The sequence below is a fragment of the Electrophorus electricus genome, chromosome 25 (genome assembly GCF_041902795.1).
Source record: "Electrophorus electricus isolate QZ-2024a chromosome 25, ASM4190279v1, whole genome shotgun sequence".
Taxonomy (NCBI): domain Eukaryota; kingdom Metazoa; phylum Chordata; class Actinopteri; order Gymnotiformes; family Gymnotidae; genus Electrophorus; species Electrophorus electricus.
Genome location: NC_137521.1, coordinates 11,757,501 through 11,782,352, shown reverse-complemented (window position 1 = coordinate 11,782,352; position 24,852 = coordinate 11,757,501). Strand labels below are relative to the sequence as shown.

Sequence of the window (24,852 nt, the reverse complement as noted above, 5' to 3'; positions counted from 1 at the left end):
AAACAGATATTTGGGTTCGTTTACAACCAGCTGGCACCACTGTCTTGTCTGTCATGTTAAAATAAACCTTTTTATTTTAAAATGTGTTCTGGGTGGAAAAAAAAAAGTATCTAGAATACTGAGCACAGTGAATTGAACTGAGCACAGAGAACTTGAGGTAGTTTTGTCCTGACCAAGAATTTTAAAGCCAATTTTTGTGTAGAATGAATGAGTTAGACAGCATGAGTGAATGAGAGTGTGTGTGTGTTAGGCAGAGAGAGAGAGAGAGAGAGATCATATTCATACCTGGTTTGGCGTCAGAGCTGGGAACAGAAGCGCGTCGATGAATCTTCCGGACTGGTACGGACACTTTCTTCTCCCGCTGCCTGACCCTCTCTGGAGGCCGCTGGGTCACTGGCTCTGAGATAGAAAACATATTTCACATCAGCCCCACCCCCCAAAAATTAAATCCATTATAAATGATAATAAAAACCCAATAAGCAGAAATTGTAAACATCCAAACAGAGCTGTGAGGTTCCAGCATGACACTAGGGGGCAGCATCACAGTGTGTGTGCAGCGACTTCCACAGAGACAGAACACAGGGGATGGGCTGCCAGACTATGGCTGTGAAGCCAGAGAAGCACAGACTAGTGATATACAACAAAACTAATATAACGTCAGTGTAATATTATTCTCTGTATTATCCTTCCATCACCCGTTTGTAGGTGTGTGTGTGTGTGTGTGTGTGTGTGTGTGTGTGTGTGTGTGTACCTGTGAGGTGCTGTGTGAGGTCTCGGTTGATATGCCTGCTTAAATTCTGGAACTCCTCCTCGCCCCACACTTTGCCATCTGAAGTGCGAATCTTTATCTCACTCGTGTTAAATCCTAAGAATGAAAACATAGGTACTAAAATCCCCCCAAACAGCCCTAAACCTCTCCTAAGGGTCAGCCGATATAGATACTAATTATTAGTAAACAAGCCCCATAATCGATATTTGGGGCCAAAATTAATTTACTATAATTGTAATATTTTTAGCATGAACATTTACAAGAATGTAACTCTTACAACTCAGATTAAATGAACATAATGTTGAATACTGTAACAGTGTAAAAAAAGTGCTTTTGAGATTTAAGTTCTCAAAATAAGTAACTTAAAATGAGATACAAATTATGAAATTCCAATCTTCGGTATCTCCTCAGAAATCCCAGCTGCGTAACACCAAGTTGTGCATGTGTGCGCAGGCACATATATATGCATATGCACACATGCGCGCGCACATATATATATATGCATATGCACACATGCGCGCGCACATATATATATATGCATATGCACGCATGCGCGCGCACATATATATATGCATATGCACACACACATTATATATATATATATATATATATATATATATATATATATATATATAACAAATTACACACACACACACACATACATGCGTGCGTGCATACATACACAGTCTAAAAGTAAATCCCCAATAAATAATGTAATAAATAATAAATCTACTGGCCTGGCCCAAAAAAAAAAAAAAAAAAAAAAGTCACACACTAATATTTGGTTGGACCACCTTTAGCTTTAATTATGGTACGCATTCGCTGCCATAATTAAAGCTTCTGCAATGTCACAACATTTATTTCTGTCCAGAGTTGCATTAATCTTTCCCCAAGATCTTGTATTGATGATGGGAGATTTAGAGCACTGCGCAAAGTCTTCTCCAGCACACCCCAAAGATTTTCAATGGGGTTCAGGTCTGGACTCTGTGGTGGCCAATCCATGTTTGAAAATGATGTCTCGTGCTCCCTGAACCACTCTTTCACAATTTGAGCCCGATGAATCCTGGCATTGTCATCTTGGAATATGCCCATGCCATCAGGGAAGAAAAAATCCATGGATGGAATAACCTGGTCGTTCAGTATATTCAGGTAGTCAGCTGACCTCATTCTTTGGGCACATAACGTTGCTGAACCTAGACCTGACCAACTGCAGCAACCCCAGATCATAGCACTGCTCCCACAGGCTTGTACGGTAGGCACTAGGCATGATGTGTGCATTACTTCAGCCGCCTCTCTTCTTACCCTGATGCGCCAATCACTCTGGAACAGGGTAAATCTGGACTCATCAGACCACATGACTTTCTTCCATTGCTCCAGAGTCCAATCTTTGCTGGTTAGCCTCACTGCCAAGTGGTCTTCTTAAGGCTACACAGCTGTTTAGTCAAAATCCCCCGAGTTCCCTTCGCATTGTGCGTGTGGAAATGCTCTTACTTTCACTATTAAACATATCCCTGAGTTCTACTGTTGTTTTTCTACGATTTGATTTCACCACAGGTTTTAGTGATTGCCGATCACGATCATTCAAAATTTTTTCTGACCACATTCCTTCCTCGAAGATGTTTCCCCACTCCTCACTGTCCTTCCACTTTTTAATAATGCGTTGGATGCTTCTTAACCCGATTTTAGTAGTTTCAGCAATCTGCTTAGATGTGTTCTCTGCTTGATGCATGCCAATAATTTGACCCTTCTGAAACAGATTAACATCTGTTCCACGACCACAGAATGTGTCTGTTGACATGGTTGTTTAACAAACGAGAAGCTACTCACTGCATCAGTTACGGTTAAATAACTTGTTTCCAGCTGAAACATAAATCACCCCTGCAGTAATTAACCAAAGGGAGGTGCTTTTATATATATATATATATTTTTTTTTAACCGGTGTTACAATAGGCCTAAATATCTGAATAATCATGTAGAAACCCCCCGCAGCCCTTGTGAGGCTCTTACCTTTATAGATGGGTGCGGGGGGAGCAGGTGCCACTTTGCGGACTGTGGCAGTGGGCAGGGGGATACAAAGGCCATGTGCCGCTCCCAAGCCCGCAGGCTGCTCCAACATCCGTCTTTCGGCAGTCTCCTCCAGCTGCTCGCGCTGTCGGCGGATTCTCTCCCTCAGTTTCTCCAGTTTTCCGTCCGTCTGACGCTGACGCAGCTTCTCCAGTCGCGCTGAGCCTGGGCTCGATGCCGTCGAGGAGTGGGCCGCCCCTGTCTGGTCATCTACCGGCGGCGCAACAGGCCTGACCTCGGAGCCCGGCGTGTCCTGTTGAGCCGCTCGTGGCATCTCCAGGTGTGGCGAGTTGTTGAGGTAGTGCACGGTGGTGGCGTCCAGCGCTGAGGAGCGCGTGCTGTCCAACTCAGCCCCGTGGAGGGGGCGCAAGTCCCGGTTGTACACCAGCTGGCTCAGGGCACACTCTGGGTCTGCCACCTCCGCCCCAGTGGGGGCAGCGGTAGGAGGAGGTGCTACATCCCTGAAACAGGCAGACAACACAGAGGTGCAACACACTGGCAGACTTATGAAGAGTAACACAATTGGCTGGCTGGACTGTCAATCACTGACAGAGCTCCAGCAACTCGCACCCCTGTGTTTGGTCATGATACATATATTAATCTAGTAAGCAGAGTTGGTGGCTAGTGTATATATAAATACACACTCACACACACACACACACACACACTTATTATACTCAAATTATACTCAAACTGAAATGACTACCAGTTCATACCCCTGAGAAGCGTGTGTATGTGTGCGGTCCCCACACCAGCTGCTGCCCCCTTCATGCACACTGCTGCATACTGGACTGTAGGAAGTCTTGTCTGGGCTTTGACGACTGCGCTGGCGGAGCCTGGACACTGTGACGTCACCCAGACCCCGCCTATCTGTGACAGACAGACATACAGACAGAATCACTCATGAGGAACAGTCCTGCAGGTGCCAAGGGACTAGTTCCTGTTCCTGGATCTCAAAGGTACTAAGGAGATAATAAGTAAGAGGAAAACAACAAAATAACAAAACAACAAATACAAACCAAAACCCCCCAACCAACCTGCTTTAATATAATTAATGCAACATTATTGCAATATAATTAATGAGTTTCATGACGCTTCAACAAAATAGTTTTGCTAGACAGAGCAAAGCAGAACACAGTCAGTAACTTTACAGTCACTTCAGAGAGTCCTACTCCAGTCCACTACAGGGATGGGGGGGGGGGGTCCTATACCACAGTCCTACACCAATCCACTACAGGGATGAGGGGTCTATACCACAGTCCTATACCAGTCACCTACAGGGTTGGGGGGGTCTATATCACAGCCCTACACCAGTCCACTACAGGGATGGGGGCCTTTATTATAGTGCACTTAACTGAGTAAGTGTAGAAGCACAGTAAATATCAACATGTGGAAAGCTTGTCCCAGAAAAAGTTAAAAATATCCTCAACTGCAAAAGCATCAGGCTGGGATGTACCAACACTTCTCTTTAGCATGCCAACATGGGTGTGTGTTGGGTGGGGGAGTTCTCATAACAAAACAGTGTGTTTGCCAACATTTGACTTGATTTGTCAACAAGTGTGACATCACAGAGTAGATAGATATGTGTATAGGATGTGTGTACATGTGTGTGTGTGTGTGTGTGTGTGTGTGTGTGTGTTTGTATATATATGTGTGCGTCCGATACCTCTGTGGTTGGCTTTGCGGCTACTTCTACCAGATGTCTTCTCTGTGTTCATTAGTGAGTCGAGCACCACGCCTGTCCCAGATACGGCCTCCAGCCTGTTCTCTATGTGCCGGAGCTGGAAGATAGTTACCGTTAACACCGTCATTAGCAGACCAGCATCTCTCTCAATCACACACAATCACACCCACTCTACACCCCAGGACAGAATCCAGAAGACCTAACATTTTGTCCTGGCCACATGAGGTGGCGCCCCCAATTCTGCCATCAACACTAACATGCCAGAGTCAGGGTTAGCCCTGCAGGTTGTAATCTCCGGTGTTTGTTCACTCTGCGTTTAGCTGACCGCGACCAGGCAGCTCACACTGAGCATGTCAGGTGGCGTCAAAAACACTTACAGCAGTCTTGCTCTCGTTTAGAGTCCTCCACGCAGTTGATATCTCTGCACACAAAGAAAGAATGCAATTCACAACTATGTACACACACACACACACACACACACGCACACACACACACACACACACACACACACACACACACACACAGTTACCATGCCTTTAGAGTGCCATCTCTGCAGATACTGACCTCTCCTACAGTCCATCGCAGCAGCAGCCGGTACTGTGGCCTCTCCTCTGGAACCATGCCACATTGCTACGGCAACCTGCTGGTCAGAGACGAGGAATGAGAAAGCATGTTCGGGTTCAGAAAGACACAGGCTTCATTTCATCAGCATATTCATGGTAATAATAATAACAACAATAATTAGTTCAATGTTTGGGATTGCGCACCTTTCACAAAGTCAAGGAGAAAGACACTTGGGGGAGAGGAGAGCATGTGGAACATGCAGTGGAATGCTCTGAGACTGCTAACGGAGGAAAGGGCAGAGTAGGGCTGAAGTGAGGAACAGTTGCCTGCCATCCGCATACATTACAACTGACAGAGCTAATGCATCATGGTACAGCGCTTAAGCCACTGTTTTGTTGTATAGTGCTAACGCTAATGCATCACTGTATACTGCTATTTCATCAGGTATGGTGTGTCTTGGTGTCACTGTACTCTCTGAGAAACTCTGTATTACAAGTTTTTGCAACACTGGAAATACCCTCTCTCTGGTTCTGTCTGCCCCCCTTTAACGCCTTGAGACTTCATGAATCTGTCAAATTTTATATGCGAGCTTATGTAACACCTTTAATGAGGTAGTCCCTAAGAACGTCCCACATTTCCATTTGACCTCTCCCAGCTCAAGGCTTTAACCCCAGAGAGCCGCAGGTGGAGAAGCACATGCCCAGCAGTGTACAGACATCACCCACATGGCTGTTCCCTGACATTAGGAGAAGCATCATCAAAACACTAGCCTGCTAATTCAGAAACGATACCCAGCATAGATATTTCTTTTCCATGATTATCCGTTTGCTTAATTCCTGTGGACTCATTAAATCTCTCTCTATGGGTGTATATGGGCGTATACTGTTATGTTCATAGATTACAGATAACACACCCTTCAACAGTCCTTCTCTTCTAAGTCACTGGTTCTCTTACAGCAGAGAACTCTTCCTTTAGCTGCTCATTCTGTTTAAATCAGTCTGTAGTGTCTAGAATCTTTTTTTTAAATATGAACCCCTCTACATCCACTCCAGGTATCTAACCTAGCTCATCACTGCAAGTGTACTTTAGTTGTCAAGCAGTGTTGGACCATGTCTTTTTTTAAATGGCTGTCCTGAAACCTCCTCTAAGAAACATGAGGCCAATCAAATATTTAGCATACCTTTTCATCTAAACTTAAAGGTTTGTTGCTAGGAATGTTGCAGACTTATTCACAGATTCAGTTCCTATTTGACTAGGCGTAAGAAACATGTAACCTTAGGTGGACATAACTTATTTTACAGATGTCCCCCAGCCAGTATTGGGTTCTGTTCTGCTCCTCATTTGAAAGCTTCCCCTGGGAGCCATTTTCACAAGCATATTTCTTTAAATTGTTTTGCTGATGATGCACAAATCAATTTTCAAACATAACAAAACTGACAGCTTGCCTGGTCTCAGGTAACTAGGTACCTGGGTACAGCCTACAAACTTGGATGACTAACAAACACTCATGTCTGAAAAACACTCAAATATGAAGTGATTCATGTAGCCATTTCACATCAGATTTGTAAGGCTGGAATTAATAATATTACTGTAAAGGGTCACCTGATTGCATTATCACCTGGTGTGAGCAACACGGGTTAAAACATACACCACATTATCATTTTAATGCCCATATTTCTTCTATTTCCAAAACTACTACTTCCCATTGATGTAACACTGCCTGACTCAGACTGATCTCTGTCATGCTGAGGTGTGTGAGACATTATGGTTAGATAAACTAACGCACTCTTGACAGGTCTTCCCATAAAGCGCACCGACACCCCCAGACACTTCATCTGAGAACCGAGGCTGAGTTAAGTCATTTTCTAAAACAAAGCATTTCCCCAGGAGGTTAAAACACAGCACAAGTATCTTCATACAGTCAACAACTCAGTTTAAATTCCATCAGTTTTGCCATTTTAAAACTGCAAACACTCCTTGGTTCATGTCTTAAGACGGTACACTCTACAGCTCTGGTTTGTTTATTGTTATCGCAATATTGATATCACAGAAGCAATATGCAAATGAACCCTCTGATGCCTCAAAATCTTCTATTGTGCATTTGCAATCTGACCAGCCTTAAATATTCCACATGACAGCATTCACATGATCCAACAAAAATGTTGGCCAAAATAACATAGGTCAAAATATTGTTTAATTGTATCTTAACATATTTAATTGTATCTGCACAGTATCTCATCTGTTAATCATTAACACAATACAGGGTTTTGAAATCCTGATCTCACAAAAGGCTACAATATGCAAATAAGCTCTGCTTTATTTCTAGTGCGTCTTTCTCTAGGGCACATTGAAAAACTTGTTTTAAATGTGACATATAAATAAAACCATTATTATTACTACTATTTTTAGCACTGCTGTTATTAGTAATGAAAAACTAGATTAAAAAAAAGATAAAACGATGCATTTCACATTGAGGGCTTTATACAGTATAGTCATATTGCGAACGCAACTATTGTAGTAGCAGAATTGTAATATATGCATGTATATGTATGAGATGCACAACGTTGACATAATGCAAACAAAGTCTGAACAACGGCACATTTCAACCGGTAAAGTTCAATTCATAATGGACACACCCTGGATTTACTCTGAACATCACTAATGCAGTGTCTGCATGAGTGTTGTCCTCTCCTGAGCACTGCAGGACAACAGGCTCACTTTGACTGACCAGCAAATAAGCACAGTTATGTCTCAGATACAATGTAGTGCTGTCTGTTCATAGCAAAATTACTTTTAATATATAAAACAAACAGGCTGAGCCATAAAGATGTTTAAACAACTGAAACAGAAGTTTAAATAAGCTTCAACACTTTTAAAGCTCCATAAACGTCCACTCATGTACATAACTACAGCCTCAATCACAAAATGTAGTCTTTATGGTGACCAACAGAACATCTTTATGGCAAAAAATATGAGTTCAGTTAACAGCTTTGCTTTATTCTTCAAGCAGAAGTGAACCATGTTTCTCTCAATTCTGAGTCTTCACTATCAAAAGTGCATCAGGGAGACATGCAGGTAAAGTGCAGCATCACAGCCAGAGGGAGAAAAAGTGTAGGGAAAAACCCTAACCCTAAAGCCTAATCCCTAAACCCTAACTAACCCTAAGTGTAGCAAAAGTGAGGCATGCCACAGCTCATAGTTCACATGCTATACATTCCTCTCCTATCATGGGTTCTGTCCTAAACAGCCTTGACAATGATCAATATGTGCAAAGCAGACATTAATGCAGGCATCAAAGAGATCCAAACACAATAATTTAGTTTGTGATGTACAAAATATTTCACCTGTTTCTACATCTTATTGAGAAAGTCTGATTTGGGCCATTACCTAGGGCTCTACACAAGGTAACCATGTCCTTTCACCTTAAGAAGTAGTCTAGGCAACAGATTTAATGAACGTGGTCTTTTTCAATCACGTTTCATTTCGCCTGCGTTTTTGATAGATGTAACCAAGGTAGCGCACTCTGCTCAGCTCATTTGCTATTAGGACCACCAACCCGAGCCAGTGAAGCCACTTTGGTTTTATAGTAAATAGAAACTCACAGTGACGGCCATGTCGAAGCATGATCACCGCCCAGAGACCTACGGAGCATTCGGACGCTCGGTAATTTAACTCACCTCAGATAGTCATGACTCCGCCCGGGCAGCCGGCCTCCAACGACGGGCAGGAACACTCCAACTGCCGGTCAAGGTGAACCGACAAACACGGATTATGTTTCTTTGAATAAAAATAATGTCAAACCAACGTTAGCTGCCAATTTGGTTAAGACGTGCCAAAGCAAAGTAGTGCAAAACGATCCCAACCTCATTTCACTAGCTGTTGCCATCGATACCTGACACACTCTCGAGTTAGCTAGGCTTAGCTACCTGACTAGATACCAAATTAAACAAATATATTAAGTTAAACGTCTCGTCACTAATGTAATTTTAAAGTGAGACTAATACTAGGTAAATGTAATACAAATGTTTCAGATGTGATCAGGATTAAACAGCCGCTAAGAACTTTCAGCCTCTAACTGACCAAAATTGTTAACTAACCGCTAGCTAACCTAGCCAGCCAAAGAAAATGTAGGCTACACGTCAAAATCTGTAGATAAAAACCTAGACCACTGTGGACAACCCGACTACTTCATACACACGCAGGTTTAATTTAAAAAGTCGTTAGAATTGCGACTCAACTCGTTGTAGTGCAGCTGAGTAGAAGCTGGTTAATTAGCTACTTGCTAACGGCTAGTGACTTAGCTTAGCTTGTTAGCTAGACAGGTTAATGCCAGCTAGGTAGCTATCTAGCAAACAAACTTTGTTGTCAGTCTGCTCTTGCGCCCTGTATAATTAACCATGAAACAAGTCGATTTTCAATTTCGCTTACCAAACACTTTTACTATCTCTTTCGCGGTGTTTAGAATAAGTTACAACAGCCGTTAGCTAAACTGACGGTCCGCCATTATCCAAACAACTAAACAGGAAGTTAGGGATTCACGTAATAGTAAAAAGACCTATCGCGAGATCTCAGAGCAACGGTTTTTAGGACTCTCTTTTTTTGTCCTCTGTTGACCTGTAGTGGTCATTTATGGAATGACAATGGACCTTCTGGAAGCAGCAGCGGCTACTGTAACATTCTGCTTAGTGCCTTCTGTAGGCTAAATTCTGTAATATAGAGCATTTCAAAGTACGTCTCCAATTCATTGCGCACAAACGTTTGCTAAATTTGTGCAAGTGTGGTTCCAAGCATGATTGTATGTGTATAAGTGTATGCATGTGTTGTGAGTGTGGCCGAAATGACTTTTGTTGTACTGTGTATAAGCAACTGTGTGTGAGCTACTGTAACCAAGAACAAATTCCTTATATGCGTGAGCAAACTTGGCCAATAAAGCCTGATTCTGAATTACTTTATTTGATAAATGTGGGAAGCATAATTACTACATTCTCAAAGCATGCAATCTCAACCCCTTCTGAAAATAACAGTGAAACCACTGAAGATAATTATGAATCCTGTTCACAACAGCAACAAAATCAGTTCCATGCGAATTCTGCTAATTTAGGATTCACTTTCAAAGAAAGAATTAACAGACCCCTACTGTAAGTTTTTCACTGTTGTATTTGGTCAAATACATTAAGGAGACTAGCTCACATGGAGTTTTGGTTGCTAGATTTTATTTTTAATGTAGTAGACATGTACAATATTAGTAGTACCTTTATCCCCAGTGTTCCCATTGCCACATGCCTGCATTGTCCTCTGTCATGTGTTTGATTGTTGGCATTGGTGTACGTTTAGGATGAGCTGGGATTAAATATATGGTTACTTGTATATACAATCTATGGATTAAATACTTGTGGAATTGGAGTGAGCGAGTTCGTTATTTTCCAACGATTAGAGGGTGACTCACCACAGGACAATCATAAGTCAGCAGCCAACTAGACATCTGATTCATGTTCATATTTTAACACCAGTCGGATTGCTAATGTGCTCTTCTGCCATGCCTGGCTATGTATCACCACTCCGCAGTCGTGAGAGCCTGCCATCCTCGAGATCAGCGAGCATATTGCCTTTACTTCTGTTTTCCGTTTTTACGACCAGGCATTAAAAATTGAATGTGTCGTATGTCTCGTGGGTTGCTCCAGATGGGTGTTAAAGTAAGCACACTCTAGAATTAAAATGCTGCATAGTGAATATATCAAGTCAAACCAAAACAACTGTGACTGGAGTTGAAGAGATTTATGTCTTTTAGCTACTCACTTGATTTCCATTTAAGCATATTACCTGATAATAAAGCCTTAAGGCTTACGCACTCAAAAGGAAAACATTCTCTGATTTAGGATTTGTTTGTTTGTTTATTTATGGTAGGGTATTTAAATATAAAACCTTAAACGCAAACATAAGACATTTCTGAGACATCCAGGTGAATAAATTAGACTAATAACATTGTGACACGTGGAATCATTTATTTCACCGACCCCCGCTATGCCGCGACCCCTCTCGTCAGCTCACCTGTCTGACTCACTTTGATTTCACTTTGAAATCAGCTGTAACTGGCGCTCGCGACAGCACATTTCCACCCCGTACCCAGCGCGCGGACGGAGGAGAAGAGACGGGATCGGTGAGAATATGCCCGAGAGATGAGGCGCAAGAGCACGGGAAAACGGGCACTGCGTCCAGGTAAAGCACAGAAGGACGAGAAACTCTGCGTTCGTGTGCGTTTCTGGCGTGGTGGAACAAACGGAGACACTTGTGGCTGAGCAGTGTGCGGTTAGAAGAAAAATATGTCTGACAGTTATCGTGCAAGATTTCTGTGTATACCTTCTATTGTCGTGCAAGGTTTCTGTGTATACCTTCTGTTGTCGTGCAAGGTTTCTGTGCATACTTGCGGTTATCGTGCAAGGTTTGTGTATACCTTCTGTTGTGCAAGGTTTCTGTGCATACTTGCGGTTATCGTGCAAGGTTTCTGTGCATACTTGCGGTTATCGTGCAAGGTTTCTGTGCATACTTGCGGTTATCGTGCAAGGTTTCTGTGCATACTTGCGGTTATCGTGCAAGGTTTCTGTGCATACTTGCGGTTATTCCCAGCATCAGAGCGTGAGTTCAGCGCGTGTCATGTTTGCCCAGCGTCGTCTCTGGAAAGTTACTGGATTGTGTTTTAACCGTAATGATGAATATGAATTCGTCTATGTTGATAGTTCTCTGTGTGTTTTATATTTCGTTTCCATAGCTGCACACATTATATTCTCGGCTGTTAGAAGCAGCATGAGTGTGTTTTATCACCTCACTGTTCTGATGTTCCAAAATATAATCACTGAAAACCAAGTCATTTGCGTGACGTACGTATAGTCGTGCAGCTCTTGTTAAAAAACACTAAGCATACCAAAAAGCTGATCGCCACAGGGTCCCACACATGCGAACGAAGCAGTTTTAACTTTAAGCTGAATAAAAGTAATCTTAACAGTAGCTTTTATTTAAATGCACTGTTTCAGTAGCATCGCGCTACACACCCGTACGTACTGCTGCAGTCAGAGACAGGATGGCTTATCCGTAGTTTTATCCCCAACAGCCAGCGACGCCAATTGTAATATTAAAAGGAGATTTTATCCATGACTTGACAAGATATTTGACAACTGAAGAAGTCTGTGTGAGACTTGTGGCCCGTGTTGCGTGGCAGAACTGACAAATGATGGGCATTGATGGCTGCGTTACAGGAGCCCGTCTCTGAACAGTTATTAGGTAGAGATGCCATAAATCCTAAAAGTTTGCAACAGATTGGAATAACAATGAGGATCTGCTTTGTGTGACCTGTGACCCACGGCGTGATGTATTTTACCTGAGCCAGCCTTCTCTTTTGTTTTGTGGCATCATGAGTTTAGTGAAAACACCAGAAAAGCTTTTGAAAAGGTAACCAATTTATTTCCGTTTTGGGGTTAGTAACGTGATCTATCTATCAGTGTAATGCAGCTTCTTTACCCTTCATTTGTCTCCTTCCACAAAACGTGTTGAGAATACCATGTGAAATTCTTTGGTTATCCTAAATATGTTTGTGAGGCATATCTGAGTAACGTCTGAGCAAATATGTCCCTGGGGTTCTTTGAACCAGATTCTGCAAAACCTCCAGATGCTTTTGAGCAGGGTTTGCTTTCCCAAAAGCATTGTAACCCAGAGATCCTCTTTAAATGCTAGACCGTGTATTGCACTGAACAATCTCTCTCGTTTAAGATGTCCCTAACATTATGATACCTTTGAGGAATATGTCCCTGGTCTTGTTGGAGACCTCTCTGATTTAAGGCAGAAAATGTGCTGTGACATAATTCATTTTTAATCATTTCTGTGGTGGGAAGGGATCCTTGTTTGTTGTCATGGCGATGGGATCGAATAAAATCGGTCTGTTTTGTGAGTCTTTTTAGTGCTAATTGAGCTTTTGATGATGTGATGTGTTAGCTACTTCACAAATCAGAGAAGCCCAGCGGTGAAACTCTGAACGCTGAACCCTGAATATAAGAGGGTGGAATTTGTACTTTATACTTAATTGCAGATGTGGTGATAAAGGGTTTTTACATCAGTGCTGTGTTAGAGTCTAGTGGGAACCCTGGTGTGAGGCGTTGTAGACCTGTCTTCTAGCCAAACTCAAATTAAACTGGACTCAGTGTTGTACGATGACATGAATTAGAGAATAGTCTTTTTAGTATGGGGGGAGAAAAAAATAATAATGATAATATAATAATAGTAAAATAATCTGAACAGTGAAAATCTGTGCAAGATGAATTGCTTCAGCTTCTGACTTTGACATGCACCGTAAAAAAGGCGTTCTGATGGATAGAGTTATGGACTGGTAAAGGGCCAGTATTCATTCATTCATAACTGTGGATCTACGCTGACTCAGTCAGACTAACCAAAAGTGCCTCAGGGACAATCTTTCATGATTTCAGTGAGTTTTGTTCATTTGCCTGGTTGGATTTGTGTATGAAGACAGTGTTTGCTGACTGTACTAATAAAATCATGATAAAATCCACCGGGAGGCAGGACTCATAACGAGTGAGAGAAAACCCAAAGTGTTTCCAGGGATGTCTGCAGCTGTCTGCACAAAATGAACCAGAAGCAGAATTCACAGCCATAAAGACTCAAAATGACACAGCTCAATATATGACCTTCGACACTAAAAAAGAAATTGTGATTTATTATTATGGGATGGTAAAGGCCATAGTTATTTTAAAAGTGATGTTTCTTTTATGTTCATGATGTTTTCCTGTTATGTCTATGGCTTCCGCCGTGCCCCATGAGGACTACATTCCCCATAATCCCCCAGTCCAGTCCCTATTCCCACCTTATTAGTGTCACGTGTGTCCAATTACCCTTAACGGTTTGTCTATTTAAACCAACCTGTGTCTGTTACTCTCTGTGAAGTCTTATTCAGCGTTGTGCAAGGCTGTTGCGTTTCTTATTATACTCGTCCTAGCTCTTTGTCTAAAGTCCTGCTATCTCATCTGCTGTTTCTGGTGGTGGACCTGAATACTTTTTGATGCTGTGTTTGGGTCTCCCTGTTACACCAGTAAAATCAGTAAAATTCTTAAATTTTAACCTTTTTTTTTGGCATATTGGGTATATCTCACATCAAATGTTATTCCTCTGTTCGTTATATCAGCTATTTTGATGAGCTGTCACTGTGTAAAAACGTAGTTGAATTAGCAGAAGTGTATCTGTGGCCTATTGGACTAAACACTTCTCCCAAAATGGTGTCTGGGGTAAAGTGAGCCCAAGCCTTGTGGGGGAAGTTGAACCGGTGGATCATGTCACCCCCTCAGGTTTACATGAACTTGAGTCTTGACATCTGCTGATTAAATTGGTGTTGCATCTGAACAGCTGACATGGCATGTTGAATCATTTATCTAATCTTCTATGATTGCTGCCATAATCAAGTAGACCAAATCTTTGTTAACAAATGGGTTAAAAAGTTATCCACTGATATCAAAACAGTTGAACACTAAAAATGGAAAAACAAATAATCTGTATGTTTCTCAAAACAAGAGAAGTTTCATTCAAGTTATAACTGCCACAGCTGTATCGTAATCCTAAAGATTTGGCAAACCATCATCAGCTTTCAGATCAGAAGTGTTGACAAATTACATATTTAATGAATACCAGTTCTATTAGTTCAATTGGGGGGGTTAATTATTAATAATATTTGGATTATACTTTTAAATCTGGTAAATAGATTAGTTACTGTTTTTTCTCTGATGGCATACCTAATCGGCTGGATCTGCCTGCCCCTAACGTGGGGGTGTGTTGACCACTTTTTTCGGACCCTGTATTTTATCTAGCCGAGTTCAGGCACACGTCCTGAACCTGTTATGTGCAGTAAGTTTATTCCTGTCTCATATTCCCTTGGCTGTAGGTCGACTTAAGTTAAAAAAAAAAAAAAAAGGCTCCTCTTACCCAACTCTCCCCTGTGTATTTCAGAGAGGCAATGAGACTAAATCTTGTACAGCAAACGGGGGCTGAGTGAAGGTCGGTTCGGGTCGGGTCCAGTCACGGGCTGCGTGAGGGGCGGGTCTGGTCCAGTCACGGCTGCGTGAGGGGGCGGGTCCTGTCAGGGGTGGGTACAATCATGGGCTCTGTGATGGGTGGGTCTGGTCACGGGTTATGTGAGGGTGATGTTAGATCGTCACTTATTGCTGTCAGTCATTTAGTTATAACACCCTTTTAAATCTCATCAAATACCTTAAAACACATTTACAGTAAATACTGTGGGAATATTAATGTAAAAGAAACTTCTACAACTTTAAATGGTTGTGAAACTTGGTTTGCGATCCAGTTGCTAACATAGAGGTGGGTAGGTTTAAAAATACTGCAGCCAGGCGCTAGAGGGCATCAGAGAAATTTTGGCTTCACTTAAAAAAAAAAAAAAAAAATCCAGGCATTGGCTAAAACTGCATTGATTCCCAAGTGACTGATGTTGATGTGTCTGGTGAATGGCAGTGTTGGGTTGGGGAAACAAGCACCACGGCTGCAGCAATGGCCTCTACTAGCTCCTGGAACGCTTATAAAAACTTGGAAAGCCAAAACAGCTCTGCCCTTTGTTGGCGGAAGCGACACTGCAATGTGAGAGAAATGCGTGTGATGGATGCACTACAGGGTGAGTCTTGTCATGTACAGCGTCATCTGCAGCGTTGGCCAATCATATCCTGCGATGATCTTCTCTGGGTTTGTTGGAGTGCTACCGTTGTCGCCTCAGGCCGAACCCCCAGGAATGCAAACGTTTCTCACGGGTTAAGTGCGCTGTGAAGGTCTGCTGCTAACAAGCCATCCAAGGCAAGGCAGGTTTAAAAAGGCAGCTTTATATGGCACATTACATAGCGTCAAGGCAGCCTATAGTCCACCACACAGAAACCGTGGACAGCGTAAGCAGAACTGTCCCTCGCTCTCCCAACAGTGGCGGGGGCGTTACACAGTCCAAATGGCACGACCTTGATCTGTCATAGTCTGGGTACAAAAGCGAATGCTGTTCTCTCTTTAGCCTCTGTAGCTTGCTACGTACCAACACAGCCATGCTGTTAAAGTTCAGTAACCACATGCCATCTCTCTCTGTCTCTTGCTGCCTTTGCCCAGAGGGGTCAGTGTGCTTGGAGAATAGACCCTGAGATGGTCTCTACACTGCAGCAGGTCAGAGAGAGGAAACCTTTCATGCCACACCACAAACATGTCAACAGTTCTGGGAGGTTCGCTGGGACTCACCACTCCTCCCTCCTTGGAGGTGCTGCTGGGCCAATCATGTGTCCAGAGTGCATCACTCGGTTCAGAAACCACGCCAACCGTATGTTACTGTCTTCACTGATTGATTACGAAGGGGAATGACGTTTCCCTAGGCATAGCCGTGGGCAGTGGTAGCTCAGTGGTTAAGGTTTTTGACTTGGAAGGTTGCTGGTTCAAGCCCCACTGCCACTGTTGGGCCCCTGAGCAAGGCCCTTAACCTTCAAATGCTCAAGTTGTAGTCAGTCATAATTGTAAGTTACTTTGGATAAAAGTGTCAGCTAAATGCTTTAAGTGTAAATGATACTCCACCACACTCTTCTATCCTCTCATCCACACTCTGCTGTAGTGGGGGTCTATGCTGTTGTTGGGTTGCTATATTTGGATCCTTTCCATCTCTCACACTGCTTTGCATGTTGGCTTCAGAGCAGGAGATTTGTAGGGTACTAGTGATTCAGCAGTATTACTGCACTACTACTGAATTACTATGCTATGTAACAGAATCTAACCCCAGCCTTTCCCTAGCTTGTCTGTGGTATTTGATTCACTGTCTAATAACACAACGCTTCAGCTGGAATCATTTTAAAGGGAGATTGAAGCCAGTGGACCACGCATGTATGTACAGGCGTTGTTCAATAGTGCTGTAGGCCTGTGCTTTTTTGTCTTACAAACCGAACGTCAGTGTGGTGGTGTAGGACTTTTTCACCAGGCCTGATCGTTATGTGCTTGAAGCTTCTTTGTTCTGCTGTGATTAGTCAGTGTTGTTGAGATGGTCTGATGGTTTCTGGATGCTGTCTGTCGGCTTGGTGTTAATTAGAATTCGTAAGGTGCAAATTAATTGCCATGTTGGAAGCTGAGGTTATCGGATCCCGTAGCACCAAGTTCTGCATCTCCCATAATCCCCAATGCACCACACAGGCAGGACAGACCCTGTCCCCTGGGCAGGACAGACCCCTGTCCCCTGAGGAGCACAGAAGCAGACTGTTATGTTTCCTGATGCTGATTACCTGGCTAAAGCCATAATTACTTGGTCCATGGCGGGAGATTGTCACTTTTAAGTGTTTATAGACTTTACACTACTCTGGACCTACTTCCTATCTGACCACCGTTTACCAAAAGAAAAAATATGTGAAATATTTGCCAACATTTTTACAGTGACTGGTAGATGCTCTTAAATAGAACATTTCAGTATGACCCGTTGTGTGTTCCTTGGGCATTTGACACCTCACTCCACCAATAATGCTGCTCTTTTAGGCTGAAGGACAGAATCGTGACCACCTACATCTCCTCAAGCCCCCCTCACTACTGACTCTGACACGCGGCATTATCGCAGAACACCACAGTAAGGTTCAGCATGCAAGTCTCCTTTGGATCTAAATATATCTGCATGTATTTAGATTTTTATGCATCACCATCCTGAGGTTCAGGTGTGATGGTGGCACCTGGGTTTCTCTGGAGGTGTTTTACCCTTCCAATCTCTCGTGGATTGTATTATGTTCCATTGCTGGAAGAGTTGCATTTACCAATTTGACATCCATAGATCAGACCAGTCTGTCCAAATCAGACACTTGCACTCCCTGGCCCTGACAGTACATCAGGTGCTTGCACTTCCTGGCCCTGACAGTACATCAGGTGCTTGCACTTCCTGGCCCTGACTGTTTCCCAGCAGTCCATCTTTCACTGCATCCAGCTCTACCAATCTCCTCAATCTCATCTGTTCTGCCTGATTGATTGACCTCACTTGTTTCTCATTAGTAATCTGCTTAAACCTGTTTATTAGCACTCTTTCTCTGGGAAGCATTGCCATGTCTGTTCTGTGCATACTGAGCACTCTTCCTGAGCACTCTTTCTGAGCACCATCTACCGTATCTGGTTTGTTTGCTTTGTTGGACTTATCTTTGGTTTAGTAAGTTTCAGACTGTTTACTCATTTACACCTTCACCTATTCTCTGTTTTGTCTGGACTCTCTCTGGCCACTAACTTACGTGCATTTTTTGTCTATGGCACTTGTCCTTTTGTAAATATAACCTCCTTGTTTTGAGTTCATCTGTGAATGTCTGTTTACAGTCTTTACACAGACCAGTCCACCCAGAACAGTAGATAAGACCTAAGGTCATAGGGTGGAGGTCAACCTTTACATTTCTGGCCTGCCAATCAAACGTGTTGTTGAGAAGAGTTCATCTGTGAGCTCTTCATGTCTGTGGTGATGTACATAATAATTATTATTATTATTATTAATAATAATAATAATAATAATAATAATTCACTTTCATAGTAATCAGATGTTTGTGGCAGTGTTTTTTTCCAGGGCAGTTGTAGCTCAGTAGTTAAACTACTTCACTGGTAATCAGACATTTACTGGTTGTCTCACCACTGTCAGGTTGCCACTGTTGGGGCTTGGGCAAGACCCTTAACCCTCAATTCCTCAAGTTGTATTTTGTCAGCTTTGGATAAAAGCGTCAGCCAAATGTAAAATGATATAAAATGTTGGTCACATCTGGTTAGGCACTAAATTATTGTCATTAGCAGAGTTCTGCTGAGTCTAGCACTACTGTAAATTGCTCTTCTCTAGCGTGTCTAAGTGTTGCTATAAAGGTGTATGCAAGTGTAGTGCAGTCTCAGATTAGTCTGCATCCATAACTGTGGTGCTGGGCTTTGGCTGTGTTCAGTAGCTCCATCTGAAGGTCTGCATGTTCGACCAAACCTCCTGCCCAATGTCACTGAGACGACCTGCAGGTGGCGGTGAACTTGGCTTCATTTGACCAGACCGCCCAGTCATAAGGACGAAAATATGGTTGGATTGTGTGTGTGTGTGTGTGTGAGTGAAAATGTGAGCTTGTTCATGCCTGCCCACTTCTAAACAGACCTGCCTGCTCTGAGAGAGACCAGCTCAGCATAAACAGACCTGCCTGCTGTTTAGAGAGAGAGAGAGAGAGAGAGAGAGAGAGAGAGAGAGAGAGAGAGAGAGAGAGAGAGAGCGAGAGCATAAGTTATTGTCTCTGTGGACTGTGCTGTGCAGTCTGCAGTAAACTGACTCAACCATGTCCTCATCTTTTACAAGAGCACACAATTATGCACATTCATACTTGTTTGCACATGCGCACACATTGCACTGCTAACGATGGCCTTGCTTTCAGATCTTTCTGTTTCTTGTTCCCATTGCTTCATTGAGGACAACCCCCCCCCCCCCCCCCCCTCTTCAGTCTGCCATTATGCTGTTGGAGGCAAGCATTGCTCTGGGCTCATTCCCAGCAGGCATTGCTCTGGGCTCATTCCCAGCAGTCTCTATGTTAAAGGCAGGCTGACTCAGGATCACACGCAGGAGGATAAAACCTACCCTGCCATAGCACGTTTGGCCACATCTCTTCCAGTAGGAGTGGCATTCTTACTGCACAAAGGCAGTCATGTGTGTATGTGTGCGCGCTTCACTGATCTGGAGGTGAGCGCTTCTGCCCTTCATAAAAGATGATTCCCTCTGCCTACAACTGACGACAATCAGAGAAAATGCACTTTTTTTTAACGATACATTTGAAGGGAGATTTTTATTTATTTTTTATACACTAGTTACACTTTAGAGCAGTTAGAATGATTATGTTCATCTTGTTATAATGGTACACCTGCTCTGTGTAAGTGTACAGATCTATATGTGCTGGGTTACTACACAGTAGTTACTGTGTTCAGAAAGCTGTCCATGAGCACAATGATGAGAGAAATTATTTTGTTCCATGTCCATAATTTACCTCTAATTCTTTGTAGCATATCTGTATACTTTGTGGCATGTCTGTATGCAGACAGCAACTATATGTAGACTGCCGACTGAGTTTTGCCCTCCAACAGTGTTGGAAAGTTTCAAGTGTTTTCAGTCTGCTGAGTTTACATTTACAGCATTTATCTGACACTTTTGTCCAAAGCAACTTACAATTATGACTGAGTACAACTTGAGCAATTGAGGGTTAAGGGCCTTGCTCAGGGGCCCGGGAGTGGTGGGGCTTGAACCGGCAACCGTCAAGTCAAGTACCTTAACCACTGAGCTACCACTGCCCACGTGTTTTCCATATGTGAACATGTCAAACGTTTGACTCTCCTAAATGGACCCTGAGCAGCTCAAGTGAGCTGCTGAGGTTACTGCCTTGCATACTGAACCCTTCACACTCAGCTGAAGAAGCCAGCAGGACCTCCTCATCCACGAATAAAAGTGATGTAATCTGCTGGTACCTCAGCTAGAGGTCTCCCTGTCCTTGGCTTCACCTTGCTATCCTGAGTCCATGAGGACATGGACGCAGCCCTCATGCCAAGAGTGAAAGGATCAGATGGCCACATTAGCAGCCCCAACATTTAACATTTAAGTGTTGACACTTCTGTCATTTCTGCTTTTGTTCTTTTTTTCCTCATATCTATTATGAAAATATAGCTAGCAGAGCAAAATGAAAGCAGATGGGGTCTGAGTGCACAAGGAGTCGTGGTGCGAACAGCAAGTAGTCAGAGATCTCATCGGTGCGGAAGAGGACCAGAAAGAGAACCAAGTCCTCTTAAAAGTTCATTTGCACGGTGACCATGAAAAGAACTTGGGTCAGTTGCAGCTGGTTCCCTTTCAGTTTGTGAAGTGTGAAAACGGTTGTGTGTGGTAGTGTGTTGGAACAGAGGCTGTTCATTGCATGGAGGACTCCTATCTCCTTCATTTATCACTGACCTTTAACCCATTAATCAGCTGGTTCCTACCTGTCAGTCCTACGTGCTGTTAGGAAACCAGAGCCATCTTGGAAGAGCCACAGCAGGCAACTCTTTACCTCTCTGGATTTCCTGAAGAGAAATCAATATTACTAAAACGGATTCACTGGCTGCAGCTCGGGTGTGGCTCTCTGATAGGTCTAGACACAGCTGATGGTGCTCTCCGATAGGTTGAGACAGAGCTGGTGTTGCTCTCTGATGGGCTGAGACAGATCTGGCGGGGAAGTGGGCGCAGTGAGCTGAGGTAAGGGCAGGAAGCCGGGGTGGACTGGAGGATGTAGGTGGTTATTAGGGGTTTGTTCCGGGGAGCAGGTGTCGGCTTGGTAAACGCACGCTTCCACTTTCACCTCTTATAATCCGCTACAGGTGTCTTCAGTCCCAGTGTCTCTGATGAGCATGAAAACACAGTTATCCTCTTGTTTTTCTAAATATTTACATCATCAGGATATTTACATTAGCCCACTGATTTTTGTTTTTTTGTTTTTTTGTTTTGTTTTCACACTCTAGGATTTTCTTGATGTTAATGTTGGTTACTATTAATTGAAAGTTTTAAAAGATTCCTGATTTTAATCCCTTAATAACTATTACAAATCTAACTCTGCCTTATAGAAAACCAGCCAAACAGTTTGGGATACACAGGGTCTGTACAGGCTGTGTGTAGAGGTACTCTGTGGAGTGGACAGCAGAGATTGAAGCCAGTGCCGTCTCCCTCCCTGGCACGCTGCCCGGTCCAGGTGCCGTCTCCCTCCCTGGCACGCTGCCCGGTCCAGGTGCCGTCTCCCTCCCTGGCACGCTGCCCGGTCCAGGTGCCGTCTCCCTCCCTGGCACGCTGCCCGGTCCAGGTGCCGTCTCCCTCCCTGGCACGCTGCCCAGTCCAGGTGCTGCCTGTAAACTCCATATGGGGGAATAATGGCACCTGCCCAGTCATGGACACAGATGTTTATTGGTGGAGACACTGCTTCTCCCATAGGCTTAGGGTTAGGTTAGAGTTTAAGGTTAGGTTAGTGGTTCCATGGCTTTGCATAGTAGATGATGGCTCATTTCGATTTCAGTGATGGATAAAGGTCTTCGCACTGGGGTGTGTGTGTGTATGTATGTTTTATTTTTATATATATATATATAATATATATCACTTTTTTATTCATTTATTTATTTTCCCCTAGTTTTACAATTGATGGGTATGTGTTTGACCAGGCTGAGCAGTTTTATTTTATTCTATAAACTACTGGCAACATTTCTTTCAAATTCCAGATAAAAATATTGTATTTTAGAGCTTTCATGCGTCTTGGCATGCTTTCCACCAGTCTTTCACAATGCTGTTGGGTAACTTTACGCCACTCCTGGCACAGAACTTCCAGGAGCTCGGCTTTGTTTGATGGCTTGTGACCATCCGTCTTCCTCTTGGTCATATTACAGAGGTTTTCAGTGGGGTTCAGGTCTGGAGATTGGGCTGGCCATGATAGGGTCTTGATCTGGTGGTCCCTCATCCACACTTTAATTGACCTGGCTGTGTGACATGGAGCATTGTCTTGTTGAAAAAAACAATCATCAGAGTTGGGGAACATTGTCAGAGCAGAAGGAAGCAAGTTTTCTTCCAGCACAGTTTTGTAAGTGGCTTGATTCATGTGTCCTTCACAAAGACAAATCTGCCCCATTCCAGCCTTGCTGAAACACCCCCAGATCATCACTAATCCTGCACCAAATTTCACAGTGGGTGCGAAACACTCTGGCTTGTAGGCCTCTCCAGGTCTCCATCTAACCATTACGTGACCAGGTGTTGGACAAAGCTGAAAATTGCACTCCTCAGAGAAGATGGCCTTACTCCAGTCTTCTACGGTCCAATCCTTATGGTCTTTCATAAACTTCAGTCTGGCTCTTCTTTGCTTCTCATTGATGAAGGGCTTTTTTCTAGCTTTGCACGACTTCAGCTCTGCCTCCAGAAACCTGTTTCAAACCGTCCTTGCTGTGCAATTCACCCCAGCTGCTGCATGCCATTCTTTTTGTAGGTCACTTGACGTCATTTTACGGTTGTTAAGTGACATTCAAAAGAGGTGGGGATCATCACGGTCGTTAGAGTTGTTTCCTCTGCCAGTCTGTAGCTGTTGTTGTCCCGTGTGTTTGCTGCTTGACCTTGTTCTTATAAACCGTAGTTTTTGAAATTTTCGAGATGGAAGCAACCTGACCCTCGCTGTATCCCTCTGCCAGTAAAGCTACAATTGAACCCTTCTTTTCCTCATTAAAAACCCTTCTTTTCAACTCTCTTGGCGTGGTCTGTAGCTGTATTTTGACTACACTCACTTTTTGGGTCCTAGCACTGCTTTTCCCATCCAGCCGGTTCTATAACAAGAGAAGAGTGATGACAGCAGTGCTGGTTTTTATACTGTTCCACGTTAGAATATGATTTTAAGGTGATCACCTATTCATCATCTGAGTAAGTAGAATGAGGTGTGTCTGTGAAGGAATTCAACAAACACTTGAGTGGAACGGCTGCTGTACATGTGGAGATGCTGATTTAAGAAAATATTGGACTGGTCTCTTTTATTTATATATATATATATATATATATATATATATATATATATTGGTGGGATGTTGCTGCATCCATTTTTCATCCTGGTAACTAATATTTTTTAGAACCCAGAATATTGTGAAAAATTCAATTTTACTAAAACCTTTGATGTGGATATTGGTATTTTCATGTGGATATTGGTGTTTATTACCGAATAACTTCTTTATTTTTGTTTTTGATTTGTATATTTGTCAAGTCTTTTTTTTTTTTTTTTTTTGCTTGGATGCTTTAAGTGATCTGATTTGAAGGGATGGGAGAGTTGGAGGGAGAGGAAGGCAGAGATAGAAGGAGAGAGAATTGGAGGAATCGAAACATTTCACTAGAAGTTTTTCTGTTTTCTTAAAAAAGTTAGGTTTGAATGCTGTTGGGTTGAAGCTCCAATCTCAGTGGCATTTATACAAGCTACTAACATGGAGATATTATATTTCACTGGAGCTCTGACCTCCAAATGGATATAAACATCAAGGATTTGTTTGTGATTTTGTCCCCAGTCCCAAGGTTAACAGTATTTTCCAGTCACCTTGCATTATTTGACTGATCTTCCTGATTTGTGCGCTGTCATCTTGTGCTTCGCGGTCTGGTCTCTTCACAGATGAGGGCCAACATCACTGGCTCTGCATCTGTTACCACGGTGATCTGACACACAGGTGCTGTGCTTCTAAACCATCCTCAGCATGAGGATGCAAAACCAATGTAGAAAGATTAGTTTAAACTATACTTTGTGTGCTTCTGGCTAAAGCTAAATTTTAAAAAAGTAAAAGAGAAATGCTACATCAGACCTTAAGGTTTAAATTAGTAAATCTAAGTGTAGATCTTTTTCATTTACCATGTGCACATTGTATTGCTGGATCTTGAAGTTGGCCGGTAATTCAAATCGAAAATCTCCTAACATTTCTCTAAATCTATATTTTCGTATATTTTTCACCAGAAGCAGCAGACATTAAGATTTATGAAGATTAAAGACGCTGTGCCTGTTGTCACTCATGCCATGGATGTTGTTATTGATGTGATTTGTCTTTACAGATGATGTCATTGTTATTATTAATTAAGCTATCAAATATCAAAGATGTGGATATTTATTATGATAACTTAATTAATCATCATCAGTGGTGTGGTTATTATATGCGATGTGGTGAATGTGTGGTGGTGTTCCCACTGCGCTGATGCTTTGTATTACGCATGTTC

General features: G+C 42.9%; 2 protein-coding genes across 13 annotated transcripts in view; one reads left to right on the top strand and one right to left on the bottom strand.

Moving 5' to 3' along the window:
- Positions 1–9,598, bottom strand: part of cep350 (centrosomal protein 350) — a 32,024-nt gene extending 22,426 nt beyond the window's left edge. For 9 of the 12 annotated variants that reach the window (XM_035521980.2, XM_035521984.2, XM_035521987.2 and 6 more), the window contains exons 1-9: positions 9,510–9,588; positions 8,759–8,858; positions 5,082–5,157; positions 4,895–4,938; positions 4,500–4,614; positions 3,550–3,703; positions 2,777–3,294; positions 752–865; positions 286–399 (exon numbers count right to left, since the gene is read on the bottom strand). In XM_035521980.2, the coding sequence (XP_035377873.2) occupies positions 286–399; positions 752–865; positions 2,777–3,294; positions 3,550–3,703; positions 4,500–4,614; positions 4,895–4,938; positions 5,082–5,145 (1,123 nt within the window). In that variant the 5' untranslated portion in view covers positions 5,146–5,157; positions 8,759–8,858; positions 9,510–9,588. Of the gene's footprint in view, positions 1–285; positions 400–751; positions 866–2,776; positions 3,295–3,549; positions 3,704–4,499; positions 4,615–4,894; positions 4,939–5,081; positions 5,161–8,758; positions 8,859–9,509 lie in introns of all 12 variants that reach the window. The other 3 variants (XM_081707513.1, XM_035521981.2, XM_081707512.1) reach the window with 3 other exon arrangements.
- Positions 9,599–11,178: 1,580 nt separating this feature from the next.
- Positions 11,179–24,852, top strand: part of cacna1ea (calcium channel, voltage-dependent, R type, alpha 1E subunit a) — a 136,244-nt gene continuing 122,570 nt past the window's right edge. The window contains exon 1 of the mRNA XM_081707591.1: positions 11,179–11,297. The gene's annotated coding sequence lies outside the window, so the exon portion shown is untranslated. The remainder of the gene's footprint in view (positions 11,298–24,852) is intronic.